At 37.7% G+C, this 27,225-nt stretch overlaps 1 protein-coding gene across 1 annotated transcript in view; it reads right to left on the reverse strand.

Moving 5' to 3' along the window:
• Positions 1 to 27,225, reverse strand: part of cpt1a2b (carnitine palmitoyltransferase 1A2b) — a 37,737-nt gene that overhangs the window by 7,746 nt on the left and 2,766 nt on the right. The window contains exons 3-13 of the mRNA XM_079630674.1: positions 24,191 to 24,333; positions 23,323 to 23,462; positions 15,351 to 15,522; positions 12,030 to 12,131; positions 11,738 to 11,875; positions 11,306 to 11,383; positions 6,513 to 6,620; positions 5,676 to 5,763; positions 5,397 to 5,592; positions 432 to 620; positions 242 to 347 (exon numbers count right to left, since the gene is read on the reverse strand). Coding sequence (XP_079486800.1) covers positions 242 to 347; positions 432 to 620; positions 5,397 to 5,592; positions 5,676 to 5,763; positions 6,513 to 6,620; positions 11,306 to 11,383; positions 11,738 to 11,875; positions 12,030 to 12,131; positions 15,351 to 15,522; positions 23,323 to 23,462; positions 24,191 to 24,331 — 1,458 coding nt within the window. The 5' untranslated portion in view covers positions 24,332 to 24,333. The remainder of the gene's footprint in view (positions 1 to 241; positions 348 to 431; positions 621 to 5,396; positions 5,593 to 5,675; positions 5,764 to 6,512; positions 6,621 to 11,305; positions 11,384 to 11,737; positions 11,876 to 12,029; positions 12,132 to 15,350; positions 15,523 to 23,322; positions 23,463 to 24,190; positions 24,334 to 27,225) is intronic.

Here is a 27,225-nt window from a genome sequence, read left to right on the forward strand (position 1 = left end):
ATGTTTAGTATGTGTGGAGGCGTGCATGGAAGACACATGTCTTCTGCCGAAAGCTGCTGTGGGGGAGATAAAAAGTGGTCTTTGTCCATACAAAACACCCACAGACACTTTTATAGCGTATTCAAATGTTTTAAAGGACATGGCAGTGGGTTGATGACTAATACAGAAACTTGAACCATGACATTTGATCTTTGATGACCGCCAAATTTTTTACTGCTGCATGTAAGACTCCCACACTCACCTCCCACAGATGGGACACTATAGGGGCATCTGCCCATGAATGTTCTGCGTTCAGCCCATTCTTTCCGTTCTTGTACACCACAACAGAAAATGACTTGTCAAACCACCTGAAAGAAAGAGGACAGAGATGAAACTATCTCCTCCTTGACATGCTAAGTTTCTCAATAAAAACTAGTTATGCTGCTCTCCACCTGTCGTAGCACTTTCCGTGAAGGAGGGATTTGGCATAGCGGTCCAAGTTCACAGAGGGGTCTTCCCCCATCATGCCTTCTTCCTGATCATCTAGTGTGACAAAGAATGCTGCTTTCTCAATGCAGTCCAATGATCGCTTGTTAACTCCAGAGCTGAAGAACTGCTTCCTCACCTGAGCCCAGGGCGTTCTGACAGAACAGATAGTTCAAGACACAAAACAACTTCCTGGTCTCATTAAAGCAATATTATCGAGTCATCTGGGATAAAATAGTAACTTCTGACAACTGATAAGGCACACACTTCCTTGTTTTAATAAGAGGGAACATCTTAAGAATGTTGGTTAGCTCATATCTGGCTTTAAAGCAGGAAGAACATTTATTTTATCATTCTTGTCTTCTATTTTTATATAGTGTAAAGGCCCCAACATATGAATGAAAAAAACAAAAACTTTGACAAACAGCCATTTTGCTGACTCTCTGATCATTTGGAAAACATCTGCTGTATATTGTTCTTAAGTAAACTTGGAATATACCATCACATTATCAATATTTTGATTTAATATTTTAGAGCAGAAAATATGCATGTCACTCCTCAAAAAAAAGGACTAGAGTAAAAAAAAAGTTTAAAGCCTTGGCATTGCTAGTGCACTGTTAGCTAGTGCCAGTTGAGGTCCAGGAACATAAAAATAAAATAAAACAATTTGACATAAATAGTGCACACATTCTTATTTATTTGTTTGTTTGTTTGTCAGTCTGTCTGTTAATTCAATATTTGGTGATTGTCATTTTTAAAATAGATATTTTATCTGTATTTTCATGGCAACATGAATGCCACCACAATTGACTCATGTTTTTTTCTAGGTCAGAATTCAACAAGGAATTAGTAATGTATTACATGAATCATTACAAGTTTAAACAGTTCCCAGCTTGCTCTTGAACAACAGATCGTGTCTTTTCAAATAAATAATGAAAGATGTAAGGGATACATACTAACAGTTAACACACGGCTTAATTTATCTAGGCTGACATTCAGCCTATAGATGTGATATGCTGTCTATTAAACCCTCCCAGTATATTAAGTATAGCAGACTGACTCGGCATCAGAGCATGAGGGGGGATAGTATAAAATGAGGGGGGATAGTATAAAATGACTTTTATTGCATTGTGACGGCTCAGTGAGTGGTTGTGTGTTTGTCCCCGAGTTACAGGCTGATTGCTGGAGGGCGTGGCTTTACACCTGAACGAGATCATGGTACTTTAAAAGAGACTGGGTCAAACAGAGAAGAGAGACGTTTGCTCGCTGGTGTTGTTGCTGCTCTGGAGGTTTCCGGAGAGCTGACGGGATGTGTTCGTTACGGGAGACCACAGCCGCATCGGAGCTCTGATGTGATCCAGTGTCCCCTATGACGTTTTGATTTGGACTTTTTGTTGTTTATATTTGGTTGAACTGATGTCACTCGAACTTGCTACATACACTTACATGCTGACACGCTGACTAACACTTACACTGATCACTTGACATTTCATGTTTCTTACTTTAATTAAATAAATCCTATTGTTTATGCAGCGGTTGTGTGGCGTCTCCCTTACTTTGTTGCGATCTAAGAATAGGATCGTAAGGGTATGAATAGGATAGGATAGATTTTTGCATTCTAGTAAAGGTCATTTTAGGTCATTTATAATGTAGTGCACAACATCCTCATTTCCTGTCTGAGGATAATGCACAGTTGCATGCTCAGGCTTTTATCATCTAAAAAATTCCAACATGCACAGTCCTTTAAATATTACATAAAAAGTAGTAGCATCAAATGGACATAAGTGGGTGCTTATCTTATAATTTTTGTCACACTGCCAAATGCAGCTTCAACAGGTTCGAGGCATTGATGTTCCAAATGGCTTGGTATTCCTTCATATACTCTTTCTTTCATACGCCGTCGGTGTATGAATGTATGAGTGACTGGGTGAATGAGAGGCAAATTGTAAAGCGCTTTGGTGGCCATGGGTCTATGAAAGCGCTATATAAATGCAGTCCATTTACCATTTACCATTTTTCTTTGATGCTTATCCATATGGCAAACCTCAGGGGTCTATGAGGCAGTGCTTTGTGTCACCATCACAATGAGGTTAGCCAATTCAAAATCACTTTTTGAACTGATCTTTACCAGAGACCAGATGAATTCCATACAATTCTTCTGCAAGCATTTGATACCCAACCTTTAAAGTCAAAATGAAATGGCACTTGCAACCCACTTTACTTACAATAATATTCAACGATAAAAAAAAATAGGACATGACTTTTACCCACTTCATCTGATGATCAAAAGTGGATGTGCCATATGAGAATGGAGACAGACCCAAATACAAGTTTGCTTTGCGATGCCTATTTAGCTGTTGGTTCGATTAAGCAGAAGCCTATGCAGCATCTGTGATGTCAGCAGAAAATAAAAAATACTTTCTGAAGTGGAAGAGGAAGGATTACAAAGCTCCGTAAAGAGATGGCAATTATGTCTCAGGGGTACATGATGTAATTGCAGCATTGCAACTTTCTTTGGAATAAATTGGTGTCCAAAAAATTACAGTATTTCTCTAGGAAAACATTCAGCCTGAAATTATCTATTGTTTATAGACAGAGTCCAGGGTTGTATCATGGTAATTTAATGCATGACACCAGACAACCCATAACGCTAGACATTCTTTCAAAATGCATTTATACTCTTCGCACAGGTTACCAGTCCCACAATACTGCCCGCACACTCAACACTGTGTGAATACTCCCTTTGTGGGAAAAATACATCTTTGATCATATTTACCAAGAGTGCCAATATTAGTGGAGGGCACTGTAAGTGCAATATTCCGGATGACTGAATGCTTTGCATTATTGATTAGTTATTATGACTCATTTCCACAGAATAAAAGTAAAAATCTTTGTGAAAAAACATAAACTGAAGTATTGTAATTATGCAATGGGCAAAAATGTTAAAATTATTAGAGCTTTTTTAAATCAGCTTTTTGATGATGGAGTTCCCATGTATATTGAATGCTTGATTATGCTTTTTATTCACTGTTTGCCCTATAAAATAATAATTTGTATTTTGTTAAAAAATATATATATAGTCACAATTTATATTTGTTCAGCCTGCACAGATTACTTATGCAGTTCCATTAAGAGTCTGTACAGGTTCCTTGCTTGGATGTTTAATTTTATTAGAAACCCCTATATAAACAAATAAATAATAAAACATATTTATAGTATATTATATAAAAACCTTTACATTACTCTTTAATCATTACTTTGGAAAATACTCTTCTAACGTTACTGTCTCCAGGGGATGCATCACTTTTGTTTGTAGCATTCCTCATTTATTGTTCTTTAGGGAGTCTTCAGCTCAAACATCCTCAGAATGTCAATATAATGTAATACTCACCATGAAGCTTGACTCATTTTACCCTGCTATTATTACTCTGTTAATTATTAAACATCCTGCCACAATCCATGCAAAAATGTGAAAACAGTATGCACATTTTGTGTCTTAGGAAGTTACAGTTGATACCAACATGAACATATGTAAATATAATATCACGTTACATCATATAAACCATGTGTTAAAGGGCACCTATTATGGAATTTTGAAATTTACCTTTCATGTAGTGTGTAACATAGATCTAAGTGAACAAAAACATCCTGCAAAGTTTGAAATATGAAAGTGCACCGTATATAAAGTTATTGTCTTTCAAAAGTAAGAGTCGACTCGGAGTCATTTTTATGAATCGTTAGAAGACCGAAGCTTTTTCTCTGACTAGATGACGTCAACTTGTCAAGTTATTTGAATACGATACGCCCACTTATTGCGCTCCAAGGCCAGGGAAACATCAGGGCGACGAGACGCTGTGTTCTGAAGTGCGACTCAAAAGCCAACTTTTTTCATCTGCCCAAGGAGGAGCATTTGAAGACTAAGTGGCTACAATTCACTATACCACAGAAGTATAGTCCGAGCCTTGTGCTTTGTTCGCGCCATTTTGAAGACGATTGCTTTACCAACTTAAATGCAATCAAACTTGGATTCGCGAGCCGGCTGATATTGAAGGAAGGTTCAGTTCCAAGTGTATTTGCATCAGCTTCCTCCTCCGTATCACAACCTGTAAGTGTTATTAATAATTTTTGCTTTTATATTTTATGTAGCATGCTTAATAATTATTTTGTTTGTTGTGTAAGCACCGTTTAGCTTCTAGGTCTTCAATGGCAATTGTATTGAGATATGTGAAGTGTTTGTCGTTGTTTTCGGAGTTGTCTAAAGAATAGAGTAATACCTAGTAACGTAACTGCATTTTTTTTTTTGTAAAAACGTTATGTTTATGCATCGGGCTAATGCAAACAAAGACTGATTGTGCTTTTACAATATGAACTCTGGGCTATGCTCGCTAACATAACATTAAATTATTTATCTTATTTTCCGTTTTTTACTACAAACTATAAAGCAGTGGACTATAATCATTATTATAACACAATTTAATTGATAAAAGCATCATTGTACTCCGTGTTAAAAATAAGTATTATCTCTGTAAACACTGCTGGGTCATCTGACCAATCGCAGATTAGCGTCGCGCAGAGGAGGGGTTTGGGAAAACGAGTCGTTGAACGAATCATTTGGGAGTCGGTGAGCAAATCAGGTAAAAATAAATGCATATTATACGAAAACAAAAGTGTTTTTTGTCATTGCATGCATGTAAAACTGTTGTTGGGGACTCCCAAAACAACATTAGGAACATTTTAAATGTCATAATAGGTGCCCTTTAAAGATCCACAGAGGTCCACAAACTCTCTCAGTTTTAATGTCTAGAAGACAATATGGAATAAATGGATGTGATATAGTAAATCAATTCTGTAGGAAGCGGTGCTTGACATAAAACCCTATAACGCACCCTGCTGGACAGCAAACACAGACACTGACTTTCTAAATAACTGACCTGTTTCCTGCAGTCAGTGCTCCTAGTTTTTCCTCTCCTGGAGAAGGAAGTGAAGGGTCATCCAAGATCCTTTGAATCTGATACTGGATCTCTCTGGGTGACAGCAGGCGTCCTGCTCGATAGACCCATAACCTGAAGAAGCGGCCCCTGTGGTACACAGCGACAAACTCGCTGTCCTGCCAGTGCTGCAGCACATCTGAGAGACCAAGAAACTGTCAAGGACACAAGATCACTTTCTTCGTGTGTATTTGTGTGTGTGGTGTGTGTGTGTTTGTGTACCTGTCTCCTCTCCAGGTGTGCGTGTGGTGTTGAACATACGTTCACACTGAGCTGCACACAGTGGTATGACCGTACCAGGAATACGACTCTAGATAAACCAGAACAAATGATTTCAATGACATACTGCAAAACTGTCAAAAATGTCTCTATATTCTGAATTGAACAATACAGGAGCATGACAGTGCTGGTGTTTTAATTTAACTAATTTATAATTCCTATTTTATATACATATGGGTCGTAGATGCATGCCGTAAGTGTCTGATTGGCTATAGGTGTCACATACAAGAACATTTTTCCATAAAATCCTGACAAAAAAGGCCATTCAAATTTTTTTTTATATTCAAATGTATATCAATGTAACTCCACTCAATGTACAAAGTTTATTATTTTTTCATCACTTTTAATCAACTTATTGTTACTAGTTGGTTTCAAATGGTCTGGTGACAAATCTTTTTATATTTGTGCCAGCAATGCAGATATTCAGGGTAGTCTATCATTTAATACTAGGTTATAAAAACCTGACTGTATGTATTGTAATCTTGTTTTGTTTTTTAATTGAGAAATTATGTTTAAAATGTTTTAAGTTTAGCACAACACCTTGAAAAAGAATTTACCAGCATATATGCATATATAAAGCAAAATCTAGTCTTCATTGTTCTTGTACGCCTGGCCAGTGTCGATTTCAAAAGGAATAAAGGAAATCCAGGGAAATAACTAAGTGAGTTATTAACAGGTAGAGACATGATTACTAAAGCAGTTTCTCGTTCAGAAAGTGAGAGTGGTGTTGGGTGGGGTTTGGTTCAAATTCTGCTGAGAACTTTGAGGTGTGTAACATACAGGATTGAGCTCCTCTCGGTTGACCTTGCGGCGATAAAGGAACAGCGCAGTGATGGTATTGCCAGCTCGAGCTGCCTGACTGTCAGTTGGAGTCACAAACAGGAAATCCTGTGCATGAATTATACAGACAGTTAGAAAAGAGAAGCTTCCACACAAAATCTGAAGTTTTCCTTTCTTTTTTTATAGGATAAGATCACAGAAACACTGCTGATATCCAAGGAAACATCTTGTGTCAAGGCATCTATCGTTACAATTAATTCTAGACAATAGATTTTTTTCCTTTGCAAACATGAATGCCTGAATGTCATTTCATTAGATACAATATAAGAGATATAACACATTTTAAGCACAAGAGATACCATATTTTTAAGCAAACCGTTTAGATGACATTTACATGATCATTTTAGGTTTGAAATATTAAAACAACACTGTTCAAAATGAAGACAAACAGTCATGTGGAAAAGAAAGGACACCCTATTGAATTCTGTGGTTTTATGGTTTCTGGTCCATGGCAGGTCTTAAAATTAGGTAAATACAACCTCAGATGAACAACAACAGATGACATATTACACTGTGTCATTATTTATTTAACAAAAACTAGGCCAAAATGGAGAAGCCTTGGGTGAAAAACTAAGTACACCCTTACTTCTTCCATAGGAATGAAGAGGGTGAGTAGGAGTCAGGCGCTGGTAATCAAATGTCTGATTAACTGATCATCAGCAAGTGTGATCACCTCTATAAAAGAGTTTGCTGCTCCGGAGCATTCAGGTGTGTGTTAACACAATGCCGAGGAGGAAAAACATCAGCAATGATCTTATGGCGCTTTTCCATTACCTGTACCAGCTCAACTCGCCTCGTCTCGGCACGCTTTTCGCTCCGTTTTCCATTGCAGATAGTACCTCCACAATAGTACCTGGTCGTCATAGTGACGCCGCAGGAAACTGCCGTGACGTAATCTTCTACGCGACATACACCCGCTACCCACACACACAGGACAATGGAGGAAATCGAGTGTATGCTGTTTTACATAATATTAGTAATGGGTATACCACGCAATCTCTGGCCAAACTATTTAAATATGGCGGGGTTATTCAGGATACTCCGTCTGGCGCGTGCAATGATGACGCAGTGAATAGTGACGATTCTCTGACCAATCAGCAGTCTGCCGCGTTTTCACGTCACATTAGGCTTGTTTGAGATGCGCCTTGCATCGCCTGAAATGTATGCGAGAGTAGGCGGCTGCAGAGGGGAGGAGTGAAAAAAGTGCAGGCAAGCCGGACAGATCTCTCTTCTCGTAGTGGATCAGACACCAACGAGATCAAAGGCGGATATCGCGGGATTCACGCACGGTGTTGCTAATAAAGTGGATGTAATTTAAGTTCTGTTGCTTTTATAAGAAAATAAATATAATGAACAAGGCACTCAAAGTTCTTGTTATTTAATTTCATACCAAAGACGTGTTTATCAATAAGGTTTACTTTAATTACATATGTTTTATAAATATGACAACAATCAAATAACCCATATAGAGATCACATTGTCAGAGAGTTTGGGAATACTCAAACATAATTTATACACAGACACGAAATCATAGTTTTAAATTCAAACATTTTAAAAGAGAACAATACATCACGGTTGTTTAAACCAATGAGCATTAAGCTATGTCATCAGTAAGTCGTTTCCCATCATGCTTTTGATCAGAGCAGTCGGCTCGACTGCAGAATCCGACACATGCGGCTTGTGCTCGCGAGAGTTTTTTTACATACGTCAGCATGACATCAGAGCAAGGCGGACCGCACTCTGACACATTTCTAACCGGCATGCATCTCGCACTGATCACCAGTGATCGGTTCTGCGCAGATTTTGCTCATCTCAAACAAGCCTATTTTAGTATCGCCTCAGCTCGCTCAGAACCTCGCCGGAGGTGATATGAAAAAAAGTATCTGGAAGCAGGTACAGGTACAACTTTTACACAGTGGACAACCAAACAAAAGGCGAGTCGAGTCGAGGCAAGCTGGTACTGTGTAGTGGAAAAGCAAGAGAACCAATCGTTGCTGCCCATCAATCTGGGAGGGGTAACAAGGCCATTTCCAAACAATTTTAAGATTATTCACAAGTGGAAAATATTCAAGACAGATCTTCCCTGGAGTGGACGTCCCAGCAAAGGTCAGACCGTGCAATCGCTCAGAGAAATCAAACAAAACCACAGGAACTACACCTCAGACTCTACAGTCACAAGTATGGTATGTTGGAAGGGTTGCCAGGAGAACGCATCTTCTCTCTAAAAAGAACATGGCAGCACAGCTTAGGTTTGCAAAGTTCAATGTTCAAAAATTATTCATTATTATTATGTTTTAAACTATGTTGTATAGATGTGTTTTCCAGTGTGTTCGTTGTCAAACTCAAAAAATTTGTTTTATTTTTTAAAAATTTCATTATTTTATATGAATTGGCAAATCACAATCGCACACCTGCAGGTGATAGGTGCGTGGGAAAAAAGACCAATAGGGTAGGTCAAAAATAATAAACATTAAGGAACTCCCACACACAATCAATACTTGCAAATGAGAATAAAATTTTTATTAGCAACGTTTCGGTCTCACGACCGTAATCAGGCATATGTTGTACGATATGCCTGATGAAGGTCGTGAAACCGACACGTTGCTAATAACATTTTTATACACATTTGCAAGTATTTATAGTGTGCGGGAGATCCTTGTTTTTTAGATTCTTTTATATGAAAAAGTTAATAATTGTATTTTATTGAGAAAATAATTTAGTTGGTGTCATGTAGTAGAGAATTGTCGAGAGGCCTGGGAGAAGTTAGGAACGCTCAGTAACAGGGAGTAGTTTTCAAAATGCCAGTTGTGGTTTATTTTAGAAGATGCATTTTGCCAGGTGCAGACCACAAAAAAAACAAAAAAATAAATAAAAAAACCACTTAATGCAACAGATACTAGTGCTAAAACAAAAGAAAAAGGCTGTGAGCAGCAAAACTGTCACTAAACAATGCCTAGTGGCACATCCACAAAAACATCAGCAGGTCTCACCTCAGACCTGTTCAAGCATTTGCACAGTATACACTGGATGCAACATCCCTCCCAAACATGCTCAGACAATGGTTTAAATATACAAGTTTCCCGCCAAACTCTAGTCGGACGAACCATTATCACAGTGTGGAACGTTTCCCCGTAACACTCATCACTGACTTCCACAGCAAAACATTAGTACATAAATAATATAAATCTAACTACCGTTCAAGAACTCATTTCTGACATGCAATAATCATAATACAAACATGCATAACATACAACCAAACATTCAAACATTAACACCCCATACCACTCATGTCTACCTCCATTTGGTAAAATGGTACGTTCTGGATATGCGCACTACCAGAACCCACCTCCAAACCCTGGCTCAGACAGGCAAGATCTAACATGTGCTATAAAATGTAAACCTACACAATAAAGAAACAATTTAAAACAAACAATGACTCTCTATTATCCGTCAAAACATTAACACATTGAACACTTGATGTTGGTATAATGTCCATTCACATATACATTGTTAACGTACAATACACAAACTATTCCTGCAATCAACACACCACATAAATTCTAAATAACACTAGGCTGACACACTAGTGATGATGTCCTTGACCTGGTTCATCATCACAGTTGGTCTTGTATATTTTTTGATTACATCAGATAACATTTTAATCTGTCCTAAGGCCATGTTACAATGTGCCCTGGGCATGTCACATTTCACTTCCATTCTTTTGGGGTAAATCAAGAAAAAAGTATACACTGTATTAATGGAACAACACCACGCAATTGTACTAGACATGTGTAAAATTAATGCGGGGGAAATATATACTATTTTTAATAATAAATACTATTATTAAATACTACTTTGTGTAAAGTAGGTTTACACAAACTGAGAAAGTCAAAACACATTAGGTTGTGCCCCGCTGTCATTTGTTGTTCATCTGAGGTTGTATTTATCTAATTTTAAGACCAGAAAAATGACCAGATGATTTTTATTATGATCTGATACGTAAACCATAAAATTCTAAAGAGTGTACTTTCTTTTTCACATGACATATATACACACACACATATATATGAGACATTTACATTTTCATTAAGCATGCTTTGTTTAGTGTCCAAAAACTTCCTAATAAACATCAGTGTGCACAAACATTTCTGTCAGGACCACTATCGTCAAATATGATTGACAATGGATAAGAGCAGGGAGAGCAGCAATAACCCCCCTTGGGGTAAACAGAACAGAACTAACACATGCAAATATATTTAAGTCAAGATTTTAAAGTACAACAAAACTCGAGAATTTATTCTGATTCAAGGAGAATCAGAATGCCAAATGACGAGAGAATGAGCTGGGGATGGAGGAGGGTAATTCGCTCCTGAGAAACGCGATAGCTGCTGATAATACTGAAGGAGCTTATATGTATACAGTGATAGGCATCGTATTCCTATAGGTAGATGTGGATCAGCTGATGCAAGCTTGACTAACGTGACCTGCCAGAACTAACACTACGCTTGATATCTGAGACTACGTTTCTATATTCTTAAGTTCACGTTTTCTTCAACACCGTTAAACGTAAACGCTAAAACCGAGGTTGACAAGTTGTCCTAAACAGCAATGGTATAAAGCATAAGCATAATAAGCATAATGCATAATAAGCTCTTAATAAGCATAATGCGCTTAAATGTTTAATGAAAATAGGGGTGATAAGTGACAATGAGTAATGCTGTAAACTCATTTACCATGCCATAATAGTTACTGTTGACCATGATAGGACTCCGGCTCCGCAGGTAAACATACTCTTCCCACCAGTCACTAACCTGGAAGAAACAAAGAAACTCTAAATATGACATCCTAAATTATCCCAATCAAATGTCTATAAATAAAATAACTATATTAATTATAGTTCTCCAAAGGCTCTAAATACATTATGATATTGCGGTGTTGATCTGACACTAACATACACCAGTTACATGGTCATATGAGAGTTTAAGAATGTTGCTTGAAAAAAAATGCTTCTAACATTCAATACCAATATATTTGTATTAATGATTAATGATTTTGAACAGCTGTAGTACTGTATGAACTATAGTAATGCAACTACATGCTCATGATAAGACTAATGATAGTTGAGACATTGACCAGAAAATAACTGTACATATGTCAACACGTACATAGTTTGCGGCCCACAGCGCTTTGAGTTTGAGATATCTTTGTAGGCGGTTACCCAGACTTTTCTCAAATTCAGCAGCCAGTCTCTTCATTCGCTGAAAACCAGCCGCATCGTGCAGTGGCTTCACTGACTCAAGATACTAAAACAGAGAAAATGGTTGAGATAGCATTCAGTGGTATCTTTTAAAGCCTAAAACTGCATGACCCCTGACAATTTCTAGAGGAGACTTCCCAGCAAACCAGCACTTATGCACATTACACGCAAACAATTTAATACATAATATATTGACTCACTTTTTCCAAAGTGTCTTTAATGGGAGGTACAGGCAGGTGCGGTAAAGACGTCTGATAACTGTACAGTAATGGCTTGCTTCCGGACAGCAACCTAACTAGAGTCTGACAGGGAGAACAAGATAAAGAAACAGTCAAGAAGAAAAATATAAAGGGTTTCAACAAGTAAGAATGACCTGAGTTGTTCCAGGGTGAGAGTTTTGGGCCAGTTGACTGTAATGTCACTTCCACATTGGGCCAGTGCCGTGTTTTCAGCACATTCCACATCCAGTGATCATGTGCGTGTTTTTATGCCTTGAACCCACCAACATTTAGACTTCTATGATGTACTGAACAGTGCTGTAGGCCATTTTTTAATTTCAATTTCACCCAGGTTTTATTATCTAGCAGGCTAATACAAATGAGCATTAGTTGAAATTGCATGTATGATTCGTGATAGTCTTTGGAGCATTAGTTTGTATATGTTATAATGAGAAAAAATTAAGTGCCATCATTTTCCAGTAAAAGTGTTTATGAACTTAGAGATGTTTAAAACTAGATTAAAGACGCATCTCTTTAGCCAAGCATTCACATGATGCATCTCATACCTTTTATACTACAGTTTAATCAGATCAAATGCATTCATATTATGAACAGCAGCTACGCTAATTATTTCCCATCTGCATTTTTTTGTTGTTATCTCGGGACGCCTGTCCCGAGATAACTCAAATAGAGTTTGTCAGCTCCAGTTATGTATCCAGCCCCTCATGGAGATTTCAGATGCCCCAACGCCTGTGATGAGACGACTCGACGCCTGTGAAGAGACGACCCAACGTCGGCGATATGTTATGCCCTAAATTTTATGATTAACTAACTGTATTTTTGTATGTATATTTTTGAAATGCATTTTCTGTAAAGCTGCTTTGAAACAATATGTATTGTGAAAAGCGCTATACAAATAAACTTGAATTGAATTGAATTGAATGTTGTGAAGTAGCATTTTTGATATTTAATTTTATACAGAATCCTCTTATGATTTCCAAAGCTGCATATATGTGATCAAAAACAGTAAAAACAGTAATATTGTGAAATATTATTACAATTTAAATTGACTGTTGTTTATTTGAAATGAATTTTAAAATGTAATTTATTGCTGTGATGGTACATCTGAATTTTCTGATTTGTTTTCACATGATCCTTATTAATCATTTAAATATGCTGTGTTTCAGGATTCGTTGATGAATAGAAAGTTCAAAAAACAGCATTTATTTGAAATAGAAATATTTTGTAACTCTCTTTACTGTCATTATTAATAAATTTAATACATCCTGTATTAAAGCTACAATATGTCATTTTTTTTCTTGGGACTTGTTGTCATGTCGAAGGATCTAATAATGTTTACGGATGAGTGAATACATTGATGTTTTTAACATTACTGTGGTATGAAAGCAGGGCGCGATTGCTAATGAGAGACACATATCAGCGCCACACGCGAGTCCCGCGGATTTAAAGGAATGAGGACATTTTATTCTACCGAACTACCCGCAAGTGCTGAATTAATACTCACAGAGGTCAGTTTATTAGACGAATTAAACTTGTGAGGAAACACAATGCTGTTTCACTTGGTCTACACTATCACACTAAACATTTGAGTGTGTTGAAAGTTATAATGTTATTCTATGTGTTAGTTTGTTGGCTGTATAAGACTAGCTGTTAGCTAGATCAACATTAGAATAACATACTGATCCTATTCTAACATTTCATCATATTGAACAATATAACATTGCTTTATGTACAACAAATGTTTTATGTACATTTGCTCTCCTGTCTAATAAAGTACATACAAGAGTGGCGTCTCTGTCAAGTCGAAGTTTGTCACGGACGTGGAGCTCTCGGCATCTCGAAAACGCCACGCTGGTATTGATCCTTGTTTTAGTTCTCCTTTTGTCACAAAGTCTGCTTGCCATGGTCCATATTTGAACGGAAAAACAGCGTGAGCGTGCCGCTAGACGTAACGCAGTTGTCCACGTCTGTCGCCATAGTTACTATGGCAGTACGAGCGGAAACCAGGGATAACGCGCATATTAGGTCATTGACAGGCAACAAGTGAACAGGGAGTCAGGGACGAGCCATTATTTAAAATTGGAATTTCTCTGAAATTACAAATCTTTGGGAACTTTTGGGATAGGGGAAAGTGGGGTGAGTTGTGCCAGTTTTTACTCAAAGTGACTTTAAAGTGAGGCCATGACAGTAATGCCTTCAACTTAAAGATGTACATATATTTCAGGATGTGATGCATTCCTGAGAACAATAACTTTGGATCTGAAATAAATTGTTTCAGAAATATAGCTTTTGGGAAAAAAGTGGTCTCGTGGCACAACTTGCCCCTGGTGCGGGGTAAGTTGTGCCTTTGGGGGAATACGTTGGGGTAAATTGTGCCAGTGATTTCTGAAGTAAAAAAGAACATTTTAATGTTATGAACTGTAATGTTATTTAAAAGCAAGACAAATTCAATACAAAACTACTCATTTAAGGTTTATTTAGATATTGTCACCCTATTAAACTGTTAGAATACCATAGCATGCGTTTTTCCTATATAGTAAATTGCATAGGGATTTTGCATTGAACATAACTCTGGATCACAGTGTCACAGAGACAAGAGGGCGGGCTCATTTTACTCAGATGACCAATCAGTCTCTCAGGATAATTGTAACGCCCTAGCAACCATTTAGAGCACCAAAGCAACACAATATATGATATTTGTGAATCATTTCAGGCAAAAGGGCTTTGGCAATAGATGCCTATTGACATAGAACGCTGTCTGTCAATTATGTAACATATGGAAGGAAAAAACTGTTTTTTGAGCTAAAATGTGTTTACCTCTCATGCCATGTGTATCTCTTCTTTGGAGAATGAGTACAATTGATTGCTTTTCAGAATTATGTGGTCACATGATCAATTTCTTCTATGGTTTTCCAAAAACAAGGGATGGATCTACTTCCCCCCTGGCACAAATCACCCCACTGCAGGAAATATCACACTGTGAAAGTAATTTTTGTGATATTTTTTTTACAAAATTCTTACATATTGTAGCTTTACTTAAAGAAAGAAGAAAAAAAAAAACTTATTGACCCTAAATATACTAATATGTAACTGAAATAACTAATTTGCAGCTTGTAGCAGGACAAGTGAAAAAGTTGTCGGGGAAAGTAAAACCACTGACCAGATGACAAATCCTCATTGTTATTGTTTTAAAAGCATATTTTTGCAGAAATTATATAAAAAAAATAAAAACAAACTGGCTTTTTTCCCCCAATGCTAGGCTAAATGTAATGAAACACTAACCGCCCAGACTTTGGTCTTGGTAGAAATGCATCCATGTTGCTCGAACATCCATCGGTGGTACGACAGGAGAAGCTTCAGGCAGAACCTCAGAGCCAGAATGAGAGACAACCACAGAAGAGTACTGAACAGCAGCGCCGACAGCATCGTCTGACCTTGAGTGCTCAATGACAGACTGACAGAGAGAAACATAGTAGAGCAAATCAGCATTCTCTCTTCCAGGTTAATATTAGATGTATGGTAATGTAAATTAAAAATGTGCTCAAATGTCATTTCACATAGGCTTCAAAGATAATACAAGCTTGCATCATGTCAATTGTTGATGGATATATGAAACATTGACTACTAGAACAACAAAAGACTCTTGAAGACTTGAAGAGTTTCAGAAAAGATAAAGTGTCAAACTGTGCACAGATTTCTCCAAGATGCCAAACTCTCATAACGAATAAGAGATTTCAATATTAATTCATTGAAAAAATTTCTCAACAAATTCTCTAGCCACCAAATTTCCCAAAATTAAATTTTAATTTCACAGCTCTCTTGCTGTATGTAGCTCTCTTATTTGTGTACTTAAAAAAAAAAAAAAAAAAAAATTAGGAGACACATCTGAAACAGTTCATAATTACTGGGGGAAAAACTCCCATAATTAGGAATAAATACCAATAAAAAGATTCTGTTAGAAAATTGGACGTTTGGATGTTTAATTAAGAATAGTAATCACTGTTTACTAGGGGGTGTAACGGTTCACAAAATTCATGGTTCGGTTCAATACGCCACAGTAGTGTCACAGTTCGGTACATTTTCGATAGGCTACAGCAAAAAGAGAGAAATGTTGTCCTTGATTGTTTTATTATTATTTATTAAAAGAAAAAAAATATTTAATAAGTGTGAGTTTTCCTACATCTTGAAACTTTTAGTTTTATAAATGCAGGTAATCTTTGAAGGATGAACAAATAATGTTTTGGTCATCACAATAAAAATAACATTTAAATATGACAATAAGTGCTGGAAAAAGATGACGTACTTCCTGCCAAACTTCCATGGTTACAGTTAGTGTGTTACTACATTAAATCCATGGTGAATGTTGCTGATTTGTGGACTTAAAGCCTTTAACTAGATAATTTATGGCACAATGTTTCTCCTGGTTTCCACGTCAGCGCTGTTGGATCTAATAGAGATCTTCCGTTAATAACAGGGAAGTTCTAATGTTTCTCACTAGATGTGTCCCCACCACTTCTCACGACACGGGTGTTTCTAATCATACAAATTAATAAAACATCTTAACTAGCAGCAGAGCATTAATTTCGTTTGTTTGTAAAATAAGAGGCGATCTAGCACTGAAACTAGTTGTTGTTGTTTTTTTGTATTGTTTTTTAGAACTTTTTATTGTTATTTGTATATTTTATTGTTATTTGTACTACAAAACAAAAGGAACATTATCTGATACAAGTGATAAAATATCAAGAATAATACAGAGAAAAATAATAATAAATAACTTCACCTAATATAAATGTTCACATCTCAACAAACATGATACAATAATATACAGCCATATAACGATATAAAATAAATAATGTATATGGAAAAATTTTTTAACTTTAATTTATAGATTTAAATATTCTTTAACCATGTGCCATCTCTGATTAAAAAGATAATTTTCAATTGTAATGATGGAGTAATTTTTTCCATCATATAAATCTGTTATAGTCTCTGTTTCCATTCAGTTACAATTGGTGATTTCACAGATTTCCAATTAGCAGTAATGTTTTTTTTTTGGCAATTAGTAGTAATACACGTAAAATATATCTTTGGTCAGCATTGAAAACATCAACTGATATAACACCCAATAAGAAAAACCGTACATTTGAGGGAACTTCTCTTTTTACAATTTTCTCCATCTCTTCTTTAATATTGTTCCAATACGCAAGGATTACTGGACAGTCCCAAAATATATGTGTATGGTCACCTGTTTTACCACATTGTCTCCAGCATAAAGCTGCAGAGGGGTCTTTTACAAAAAATGTAATAACCAGAGGAGTATGAAAATAACGTATTTTAATTTTCCAGTCAAATTCCTTCCACTGTTGACTAATAATTCCCTTATGGCACCTATAACAGAGTTTATCCCATAACTCATCCTCTATTACTGTATTAGCTTCTATTTCCTACTTTTCCTTAATATTGTAAGTGTTTCCAACCATGTCTGTTAACAATCTTTTATAAAGATGAGAAACATGTTTACCAACAGGGGGACGTTTTTCTGAAATTGTGATAAAATATTGTTCTATGCCATTTGGGATTTTGTGAATTCTTTCTTTTTCCTTATGGTTTGTAATGTAATGCCTAATTTGCAAATATCTATAAAAATCCCTTGAGGGAAGATAAAATTGTTCCTGAATTTGTGTAAAAGACTTTAAGTGTGTTTCTTCAAAGAGCTGATTAAAAATAAAGAGGCCTTTAACTGCCCATCTCCTAAAACCATGGTCACACATTGAAGGTGGAAAATCTACATTAACCACTATGGGCATAGCTCGAGAAATTGTTCCAACATCCTTAAGCATTTTCTTTACTTCTGCCCATACGTTTATTGTATGTTTTATCCATTCATTTTCAATCTTCATTTTATTGACATGTTTTAGATCCATAAAGGGTAGGGCAGACACTTGTGCACCCTTAACTTCCCCTTGCTCTATTTGAGTCCACTTTGCTTCCTCATCTCCGCTGATCCAAGTCACAATTGCTGCTAGTTGAGCTGCCCAGTAATACAATTTTATATTTGGCAAAGCCAAACCTCCTTTATTTTTAGACAGATTAAGTGTTTTAAGCTTAATTCTGGGTCTTTTGTGTTGCCATATAAATTGAGAAATTAATTTGTTTAACATATTAAAAGTGGAAATTGGAACTCTTATGGGCAACAACTGGAATAAAAATAGGAAACGTGGGAGCAGGTTCATCCTTGCGGTCTCAACTCTGCCAAACAGAGATAAAGGAAGAACTTCCCACCAAACTAGATCACTCCTTATTTGATTAATCAGCTTATTATAGTTAGTATATTTTGGTATAGTTTGCTCAAAAAGTCTTGTAGTTTCAGGTGTGATAATAATCCCCAAGTACCTAAATCCTTGTTTAGACCAGTGAAATGACACTATCTCGTTTAGTTGTTTAGGCCATATTCCTGATATCATAATTGCCTCTGATTTATTTGGATTAATTTTGTATCCAGAAATGTCTCCATAATCTTTTAGGCATTGCATTAAGTTATTGAAGTAAGGGGATGTTTTATAAAGAGCAGGATATCGTCAGCGAAAAGGGAAATTTTATGAGCTCTCCCCCCACCATCCTCAACCCTCAATCTGGACATCCTGTCTTATTGCCTCCGCTAGAGGCTCGATACTGAGAGCAAAGAGAATGGGTGAGAGAGAATCACCGTCTTACGCCTCTCTCTATATCAAAAAAGTCTGAGCAATGTCCGCTAACTATAATTTTTGATTTGGGATTCTTGTGCAACAGCCGAAACCAAAAGGGAAATTTTTCACTGAAGCTCATCTCCGTTAATGTTTGTTCCAAAAATTGCCAATCTACCCGATCAAATGCTTTCTTAGCATCTAAGCTGAGAAGCATTGATGTTTGACAGTGACTGCAGGTTTAATGCTCTCCTTATATTATTTGTCCCATGGCGACCTGAAATGAACCCCGTCTGATCTGGTTTTACTAATTTCCTAATGTATTTTTGTACTCTAGTTGCTGAAACAGATGTTAATATTTTATAATCCACACACAGGAGGTTAAAAGGACGATAACTAGAACAATGCCATGGATCTTTTCCTTCTTTATGCAGGACTGTGATGATAGCCTCAGACCATGACTCTGGGGGGTTCCCTGAATTTAACACATAATTATATAACTTACATAATACCATAATACCACATAGTGAGGTCATCAACAAACACTTTATAATATTCTCCTGCAAACCCGTCTATTCCTGGCGTTTTGTTATTTTTTTATTTAATAATTGTTTCTTTCACCTTCTTTTCTCTACTAACGCCGAGGCTTCATCTGCCGTCAGCTTGTCTAATTTAAGATTTTTAAAGAAATCATGTATTTTTTCTTCTTTCAATTCCAGATGTTGACCCTTATATAATTGTTCATAATATTTGTCAAATGTATTTGCTACTGCTTTTGGACAAGTTTCAACCTCGTTGGAAAGAGGTTGTTTATTTTAGGAATTTTTCGACTAGCTTGTGCTTTCTGTAGCTGAAATGATAATAACCTGCTAGCCTTGTTTCCCAATTCATATTTTCTATCGATAAACCTAAGGGCGCCCTCTGCCTTATAGGTCAGAGTTTCATCTAACTTGGCTCAATATTTTCTTTAAGTTTATTAAATACTTCTTGTTTTCCACTTCGTTTATGTTCATTTTCTAATCTCTTGATTTCAGTTTCTAATTCTACTTGTTTTTTAAGTCTGTCTTTCTTTAACTTTGATCCTATAGATATTATTTTCCCCCTTATTGTGGCTTTTCCTGCGTCCCATAAAACAGTAGGTCAGACCATTCCATTGTCGTTCAAAGCAAAATATTCCATTATTGCTGACCTTATTTATTCTCTTTATTAACATCTGTCAATAATGAAACATTAATTCTCCAATACTTCCTACACGGCTCCAATCCCAAATCAAGTGCTATTTGTACTGGGCTATGATCTGAAGTGGTTATTGGCTCAATAACACAGTTTTTAACTCGGTATGTGTCCTTTTTGGACACAAAAATAGACTACTTAAAATAGTAGGCTTCTCAGTAAACAATCCAGATTACTTGCAGATATAAACTGTGTGTGGTTCTATAAAAAATAAGCTACTTAGTATTTTATGTTTATATGTTTACTCAAATGTAATAAAGTGCTTTAACAAATTGCCTCATCATTTTTACAGATAAATTGCTTTAATACAAATTATGAGGGTGGCCAAGGACTTTAGTACAGTAAAGCCAAATCAAATTATTATACCTGAGCACAAGCTCTCATTCTAATCCTGTAAGTCTTAAATACTTATATAAAGTCCATATTTAAATACTTTAAGTCTTTACAAAATCATTTAAATTGATAATATCACCTGTGTACCTAATTACTGTTTGTCTGATGAGTAGCCAATCTCTGAACAAAAAGGTTTTGAATAAGCGCCACCTGCTTGCAATAGCTGTAAATGTAAGAACAACAAAAGCTCACGTTTTTTTCCAAAGACAGATATTGATTACAATGGTCTGTATCTTAAACCTGCATTGATTGCTTACGTCCACCGTAACTGATTTCCCCACACAAATGTTAAAGGTTGGGTAGGTAAGAATTGTCTAAAGAACTTTTTTTCAAATTGGCTTAAACTGTCTTTATATACCAATACATAATTAAAATGTAAGTACTTTGAAAAAGAGAATATAGAAATTGAGTGACTATAGTGCATTTAATCTTCAAAAAACACAGCTCATTAATTCCTACCGGGACGAAACAAGTGATTGGCTTGCGCGACTGTCACTCTCCGTCGCCATGACTACCGCCGCTATTATTGGCTCTGCCCACGTGCGCGCAGTCGCGCACCCGTTTTTTGGTGGGAGTGAATGGAATTAATGAGCTGTGTTTATTGAAGATTAAATACACTAGAGTTTTTTAAACTCTATTTCAGAGTACTTGCATTTTAATTATGTATTGGTATATAAAGACAGTTTAAACAAATTTGAATAAAAGTTTTTTTAGACAATTCTGACCTACCCTACCTTTAATGCTTTGATGTTAAAGCTAGAATGTCCACTAATGTGTTTATTTACAAAAAGATGAGTGGAGAAAAACAAGGCAATTATATTTTTATCTACATTTTCATAAAAGTGCAATTTAAATATATTATTTGTATGACGCATGGATTTGTCACGCGTATTTAACACGTGTAAAATACATGTGAAATACATGTGAAATACGTGTTAAATACGCATAAAATACGTGTTAAAAACTAGTTAAAATTCACAAGTTTTTGGCCCTCGTGGCCTTCCATAATCAGGTCGCCAACGGCCGCGATCGCGCGTCGTGTCGCCGCAAACCGCCCGCTCCCCATTGAAATGAATGGTAATGTGTCGCTTTGTCGCTTGTAGTGTGAAGTGAACACAGCTTACAGCTAAATATCTGAGTTACTTTTCAAATAAGTAAAGCAAGTTACTTTTTCACATTTATTGACTGACAGCTCTCCTGTCTTCATGTTGAGAAAATTTTTGAGTAGTGCAGAGACGCTGTGTGTAAACATGATGGTTATTGTCGTTCTAGACTAAATGTGAGCATGCATTTAGTAATCTCACTTGCACAAAAAAGATTTAATATTCCTCAAAATGAATCAAATCAGTGAAATACAAAATCAGAATAATATGCAAACCCCCAATTATTAAATAAAAAAATATTTATATGCATTTAATCTCACTTTATTGACCAATATACTTGCTGCTGATCTTCGATGATTCAGTTAAACCATAAGCAAAAATGACTATAGATTTTTTCGTTTTTATTGGTGAAGTAAGTGTTAAACTTTCTTCTCCTGCATCCTATTCTTCTGTGAACCAGAATGGCAGCACAGCTGAAAGGTTTGTTTGAACTGCGCAGTCTACAGTACACACGTGAATTTGCATTTCCTTCAGCCTTATTATTTAAATTTTGGTCTGAAAGGGCCTTTACATTTTCCACAATATATCACTTTTTTGTTATAAAAAAAAAAAACTAGCCCAGCCCAGGTCAGAAAAAGTAACGCAAAAGTAACGTAACGCATTACTTTTCCTAAAAAGTAACTAAATAACGCAATTGGTTACTTTTTAAGGGAGTAACACAATATTGTAATGCATTACTTTTCAAAGAAACTTTCCCTAACACTGATCGTTACACCCCTACTGTTTACATAACATTTTTGAGAGGATAAAAAAAAGCCAGACCGAAAATACTAGTACCGGTACTTAAAGACCCACTCCGATGAAAATCTTGTTTTTCTAGGTGTTAACATGTTCTTGTGGCATTTTTCTGATGTTAGAGGACATATCTTGAGAAAAATAAGCTCAAAGTTGTATTTCTGAGTATTTCTACATTCAAATGGCTGTGAATCAGTAGCAGACGCTAAAATGCCAGCTAAAATAGACTGGAGTGGTGACGTAGTAACTCCACTGGGCGGGGCCACAAGCTCATACTCAAATTGGAACACATAGGCTACTGTAACAAATAAGTCACTTTTCACCGTCTATCAATCGTCAAAACTTAAGTTTGGAGAACACAGACTGATCCCGTCAGTAATTACATCATTACATAATGAGAGAGGGCAGCCAGCCTCCTCCAGCCAAGCAACAGGCGACATTCGGGCATGTGAAATTCCGCGCTCGTTCAAGTAGACTTGCACACGCCGGGTGGCGACGAGTTTCGCCTGTCGCAGTCATTTGTCCCCTCGTGTGTCAAGCCCGTCACTCGTGAGAGAGTCAGTCAGTTTTTCAGATAGAGCGGTGACATTAGCATCATAATAATCCCGAAATTCCGAGCAATCCACTGATACTAAATATGGAGCTGTTTTAATATAAGTCGAGCTGTTTTTTACCGCGACGTCTCGGAGTGAAATAATGATCGGTGATCGGTGATAACTTTGATTAACTTTGGATAATAATAATTAACGTGTATATAATACTGTAATGCTTCTCCGTGCCAACGGCTCCACCCACAACGCAGAGGCGAATTGCTAATTAGCTACTGCCGCTCTGCTGAAGCGAAGTCCCAGAAAACGGCACAGGTTTTGAGATTTTGGCTAAAAATGGCATAATCATAATTTAAAGACCACTGGGAATGTTTAAAAATAGCTCAAAATATGATCGGAGTGGGACTTTAAATATAAAAATAGCACTTAAATAATTGTATCATTAAACTGTTTACCATATAGAAGATAAAGCCCACTGAAGGGTAAAAGGAAGTGTTACCTGAGGGGCAGGTGCTCCCGAATCTTAGCAATGAGGCCCATAGATGGATCGGACTGCATGTACATAGTGGCCAAGATTGCTACGGCAACAAAAAGCCAAGAGGAGGGGCTCGCTGGGTACACACCTTTAATGATTCTGTTCTGTCCATGAAAAAGTAAAAAGTTCATAAGTATTAATACACCCTGTATATAAACACATATATTGCACATTTGGGCAAGAGACACATGTGGCAAGCAGGGCGGGGCCAAGAGCCTTGGGAATGGAGTGAGGCCAGTGGTGCGATGGCTAATGAGCGTGTCACACGATGGCTCATGTCTCACAGACTAGCTCCGGGAGTATAAAAGGAGGAGTGACGACAGTAAAGGACGAGAGAGGACCAGACCTGGGACATTTATGTTGTGTTTTTTATTATGTTTATATGCAGCAGTAGCCCGTGAGGTGCTGCCACTTTCCTTTGGTTTTATGTTATTTTGATATTAAAGTTATGTTGAACGTTCGCTGGTTCCCGCCTCCTCCTTCCCTTAATTTTAAACCTGGTTACAACAATTCACAAAAAAATTGGTGGGGGATTTTAACACTGAAAAATAATGCCAAACCTGCAGTTAGTGAAGTCGCCATGAAATCAAAATTGACCTTTTTTTTAATGAAATATAGCAGTATTTATTATAAATGATAATTTATGATAAATACTGCAATAATTCATTAAAAAACAAGAATTGTCGATTTCATGGTGACTTCAATGAGCTTAATTTCTTGGCAGAAAAAAAGTTTTTTACCTATTTATATTTTTTACCTATTTATATTAAAAACTTTTTTTTTTAAGTTAAAAATGTATGCAATTTTTTTCACACTCATTCGAGTCACTGACCTTAATCCTGCTGATGCGTTTCTTCCAGGACCGCAGTCCGGAGAGGTAGATTTGATTGAGGGCTTGGTAGGACAGATGCAGGTTGATCCCCTCAGGAGAGATGGTGAACTGAAACGCTACTGCTTGGTGAGCCTCTGCCATGACTATAGAAAGAAACAACACAGTCTCAGCAGTTTAAAAAAAACGAAGCTTGATCATTGAAATACAAAAAGCAGTGTACTTTATATAATTCACTCATGGTATCTGCTTTCGTCATGGTACCTAATTTTGTTCTTTATTGTAACAGGTTCCATTCTTTATTAAAGATAAAGTTGCAAACCCATGAGTGACTGAATGTAAAATCTGGACAGTATCTTCAGAAAGGTCACGTTCAAAATAAATAGTTACCACTATTACACTATTACAAATAGTTACACCTCTGTTACACCAAATTTTATTCTGTTTTACTGTAACAGGTTCCATCCTTATCTTCAGAAAGGTAACTGAGGGAAACTGCTGTCAATATGCAAGTCACATCTAGTAAGCAAATGTAAAAAAGGTACTTGTGACATACAAGGCCAAATATCATGAACTAAGGCTACAACCAAGACATCAATGACCCCTAGTGGTGTATTTATATAAAATGACCCTTGACATTTTTTTTTGCAGGTATGCACAGAATACATATGATCCTGAAAGTCTTTTGGTCATGTGTGTGTGTCCATGTAAATAATTCTGAGAAATTATGGCACAATATTAAAGGAAACAAAAGAGAACCTGGTGCACTTGAGTAACAGGACCGAGTTAAAAACATGCAACTCAGTTTAACATGAAAATGATGTGGGCAAGCTTGGTGTGAACAAGGTTATGCAAATCTAGCAGGAATGCTGTGAGAATAAAAGCTTGCTGCATTCTCATCTGCCACTCATTTTCAATTGCCGCACTAGGCTTTGGTTTTAATTAACAAATGCAGTGAATAAAAGAGGTCAAACACAACCTCTTCATTCAAAAGGGAGCATTTTTCAGTTTCCAATGAGGTGTTTATTAAGAATCCATCTTATAATATTAGCATTTACTCTGTTATTTAACTATAACAAAAGAGAAAGCGCCTCGGTTACAAATGGTACCGTACGTCAGAAGTGATTCTGACGAATGGGGATCTCGATCGAGAGCCTAACTAAACGAGCCAATGCACATTGGCATGCGATAATTGCACCAGCTGCTGTGCATCGTGGCGCGAGCATATAACGAGTGAAAGTGCATCGCATCCTGTTTTTTCCGCTGAGGAGCTGGACTTGTGACTCGGGCGTACAGTGGAAGCTCAGCAACTGTGGTGAGGGGCGTCCGTCTCTGTTCCCTCCTTGGGGAATGAGGGTTATCATATGTAACCGAGACGTTCCCTTTTGTCAGCTCACTATGACGCATGTCAGAAGTGATTTTGACGAATGGGGATATCTCCCAAAACGCCACTGCTGCTGGCCCTTTCAGCGCCCCGCTTAAGCCTTCTTCCCTGACCGTAGTGTTGGGCAGAAAGTAGAAGCTCTAAGCAGAGAAGGTCAGTCACTGCTGTTCCGCAAGACCCACTCAGTGTGACTTATTGGATAACGCTGGGAAAGCATGCCCTTGGGGAAGGGAACGCTGCGGAAGTCACATCCTACCCCAGAGGGAGGCACTGTGATGGTTGCACATATGGAGTAGCCAAGCAGGGTAGTACAACATATGGTAGTCTCTGACGTGGTTCCAGTCAAGTTTTACAAAGGGAGGGCCTTGAGCCAGTGCCCAGGAAGAAGCTACAGTTCTAGTTTAGTGTGCTCGCAATCCGAACGGGCAAGGCACATCTTAGGCTTCGTGACAGCCTTTCCCTTCTGCTGGCCTCCGTAAAAGACAAAGAGCTGATCTGAGGTCCTGAAGCTTTGCGTTCTGTCCACGTATAACCGCAAGGAGCAGACGGGACAGAGAAAAAGCAAGGGCTGGGTCTGCCTTCACCAAAAGAGGTGCTTCGTTGAGGGGGCTCTAGCAGAAGTGATGGTGTCTACCACCGCCTGGGGTAGGTCACCTAGAACCTCCGCGTCCCGTCCATGGACCAGATATGGAGTTTCCAGAGGTCTGGACGCGGGTGCCATAGAGTCAACACCTGCCCGCAGAAACGAAGGGTCCGACCACAGCCTTAAGGTTTGGAGGCAGTTGTCTCGGAACTACCCTTGTGCATTGCGTGTTTTGGCATTCCACAGACTTGAGAGTGGCCATCACATGCAGGGCTAAAGCGGTTAGGCAATTAGCAAAGCCGCCCCACCACCAAGGGTACTGAGAGAGGAAAAAAAATCTGCAGATTTGGGCATGTTTGGCTTGCCATATTGGTGCCAAAATGCTTCCATACTGCCAAAGGTTTTCACACACATCCGGACAGGCACGGGGGCGGGGCAAGGTGGTTACGGCTCATTCTGCGCCCTTCGATAGCCCAGGAAAGTGTGGCTGTCAAGTCTGAATCTGATTCAGCATGAGCACACAACACCATTACAGTCATCATTTCCACCATCTTAATTTCCAGAGCCCTCTCTCCGATCGACATCTAATCCTCCCCTGGAGCTCCGAATGAAATACTTGGTCCGTCATGAGAAGAACCAATATTCCCATCCGAAAGCTGCCAGGCATGCGAGACAGTGAACGTGGCCGTCAAACTCGATGGCACTGAACGCTCAAGCCCTCATGAGAAAGGCAAGACGAACAACGTGCCGACGTGGTCATGCGCTCGTGAGAGAGCATAAACCACCCACGAACGCAGTCTCAGCATGTTCGAGATGCGCTAGAGGAGTGAGGGGCCCGAGGAGGTGGTCTCATCGGGGAACGCTCACTGTAATCCTCAGATCACCAATGCTATTAGCCAAAGTAGCCCTTTTCTGGTGGCCACCAGAAGAGGAACTAGATCGGGGAATATTCAAGAGTACTCCACCTTGTTTGAGGCACTTTAGTCTCGCCTGCACATCTAGAGCGCCCAACGACACGCGCTGGGTTGCCGTGACAACCTGCGCTGTCAGCCGGCAGCCCGACGGCACGCT

Source organism: Phoxinus phoxinus, assembly GCF_949152265.1.
Source record: "Phoxinus phoxinus genome assembly, chromosome: 1".
Lineage (NCBI taxonomy): Eukaryota > Metazoa > Chordata > Actinopteri > Cypriniformes > Leuciscidae > Phoxinus > Phoxinus phoxinus.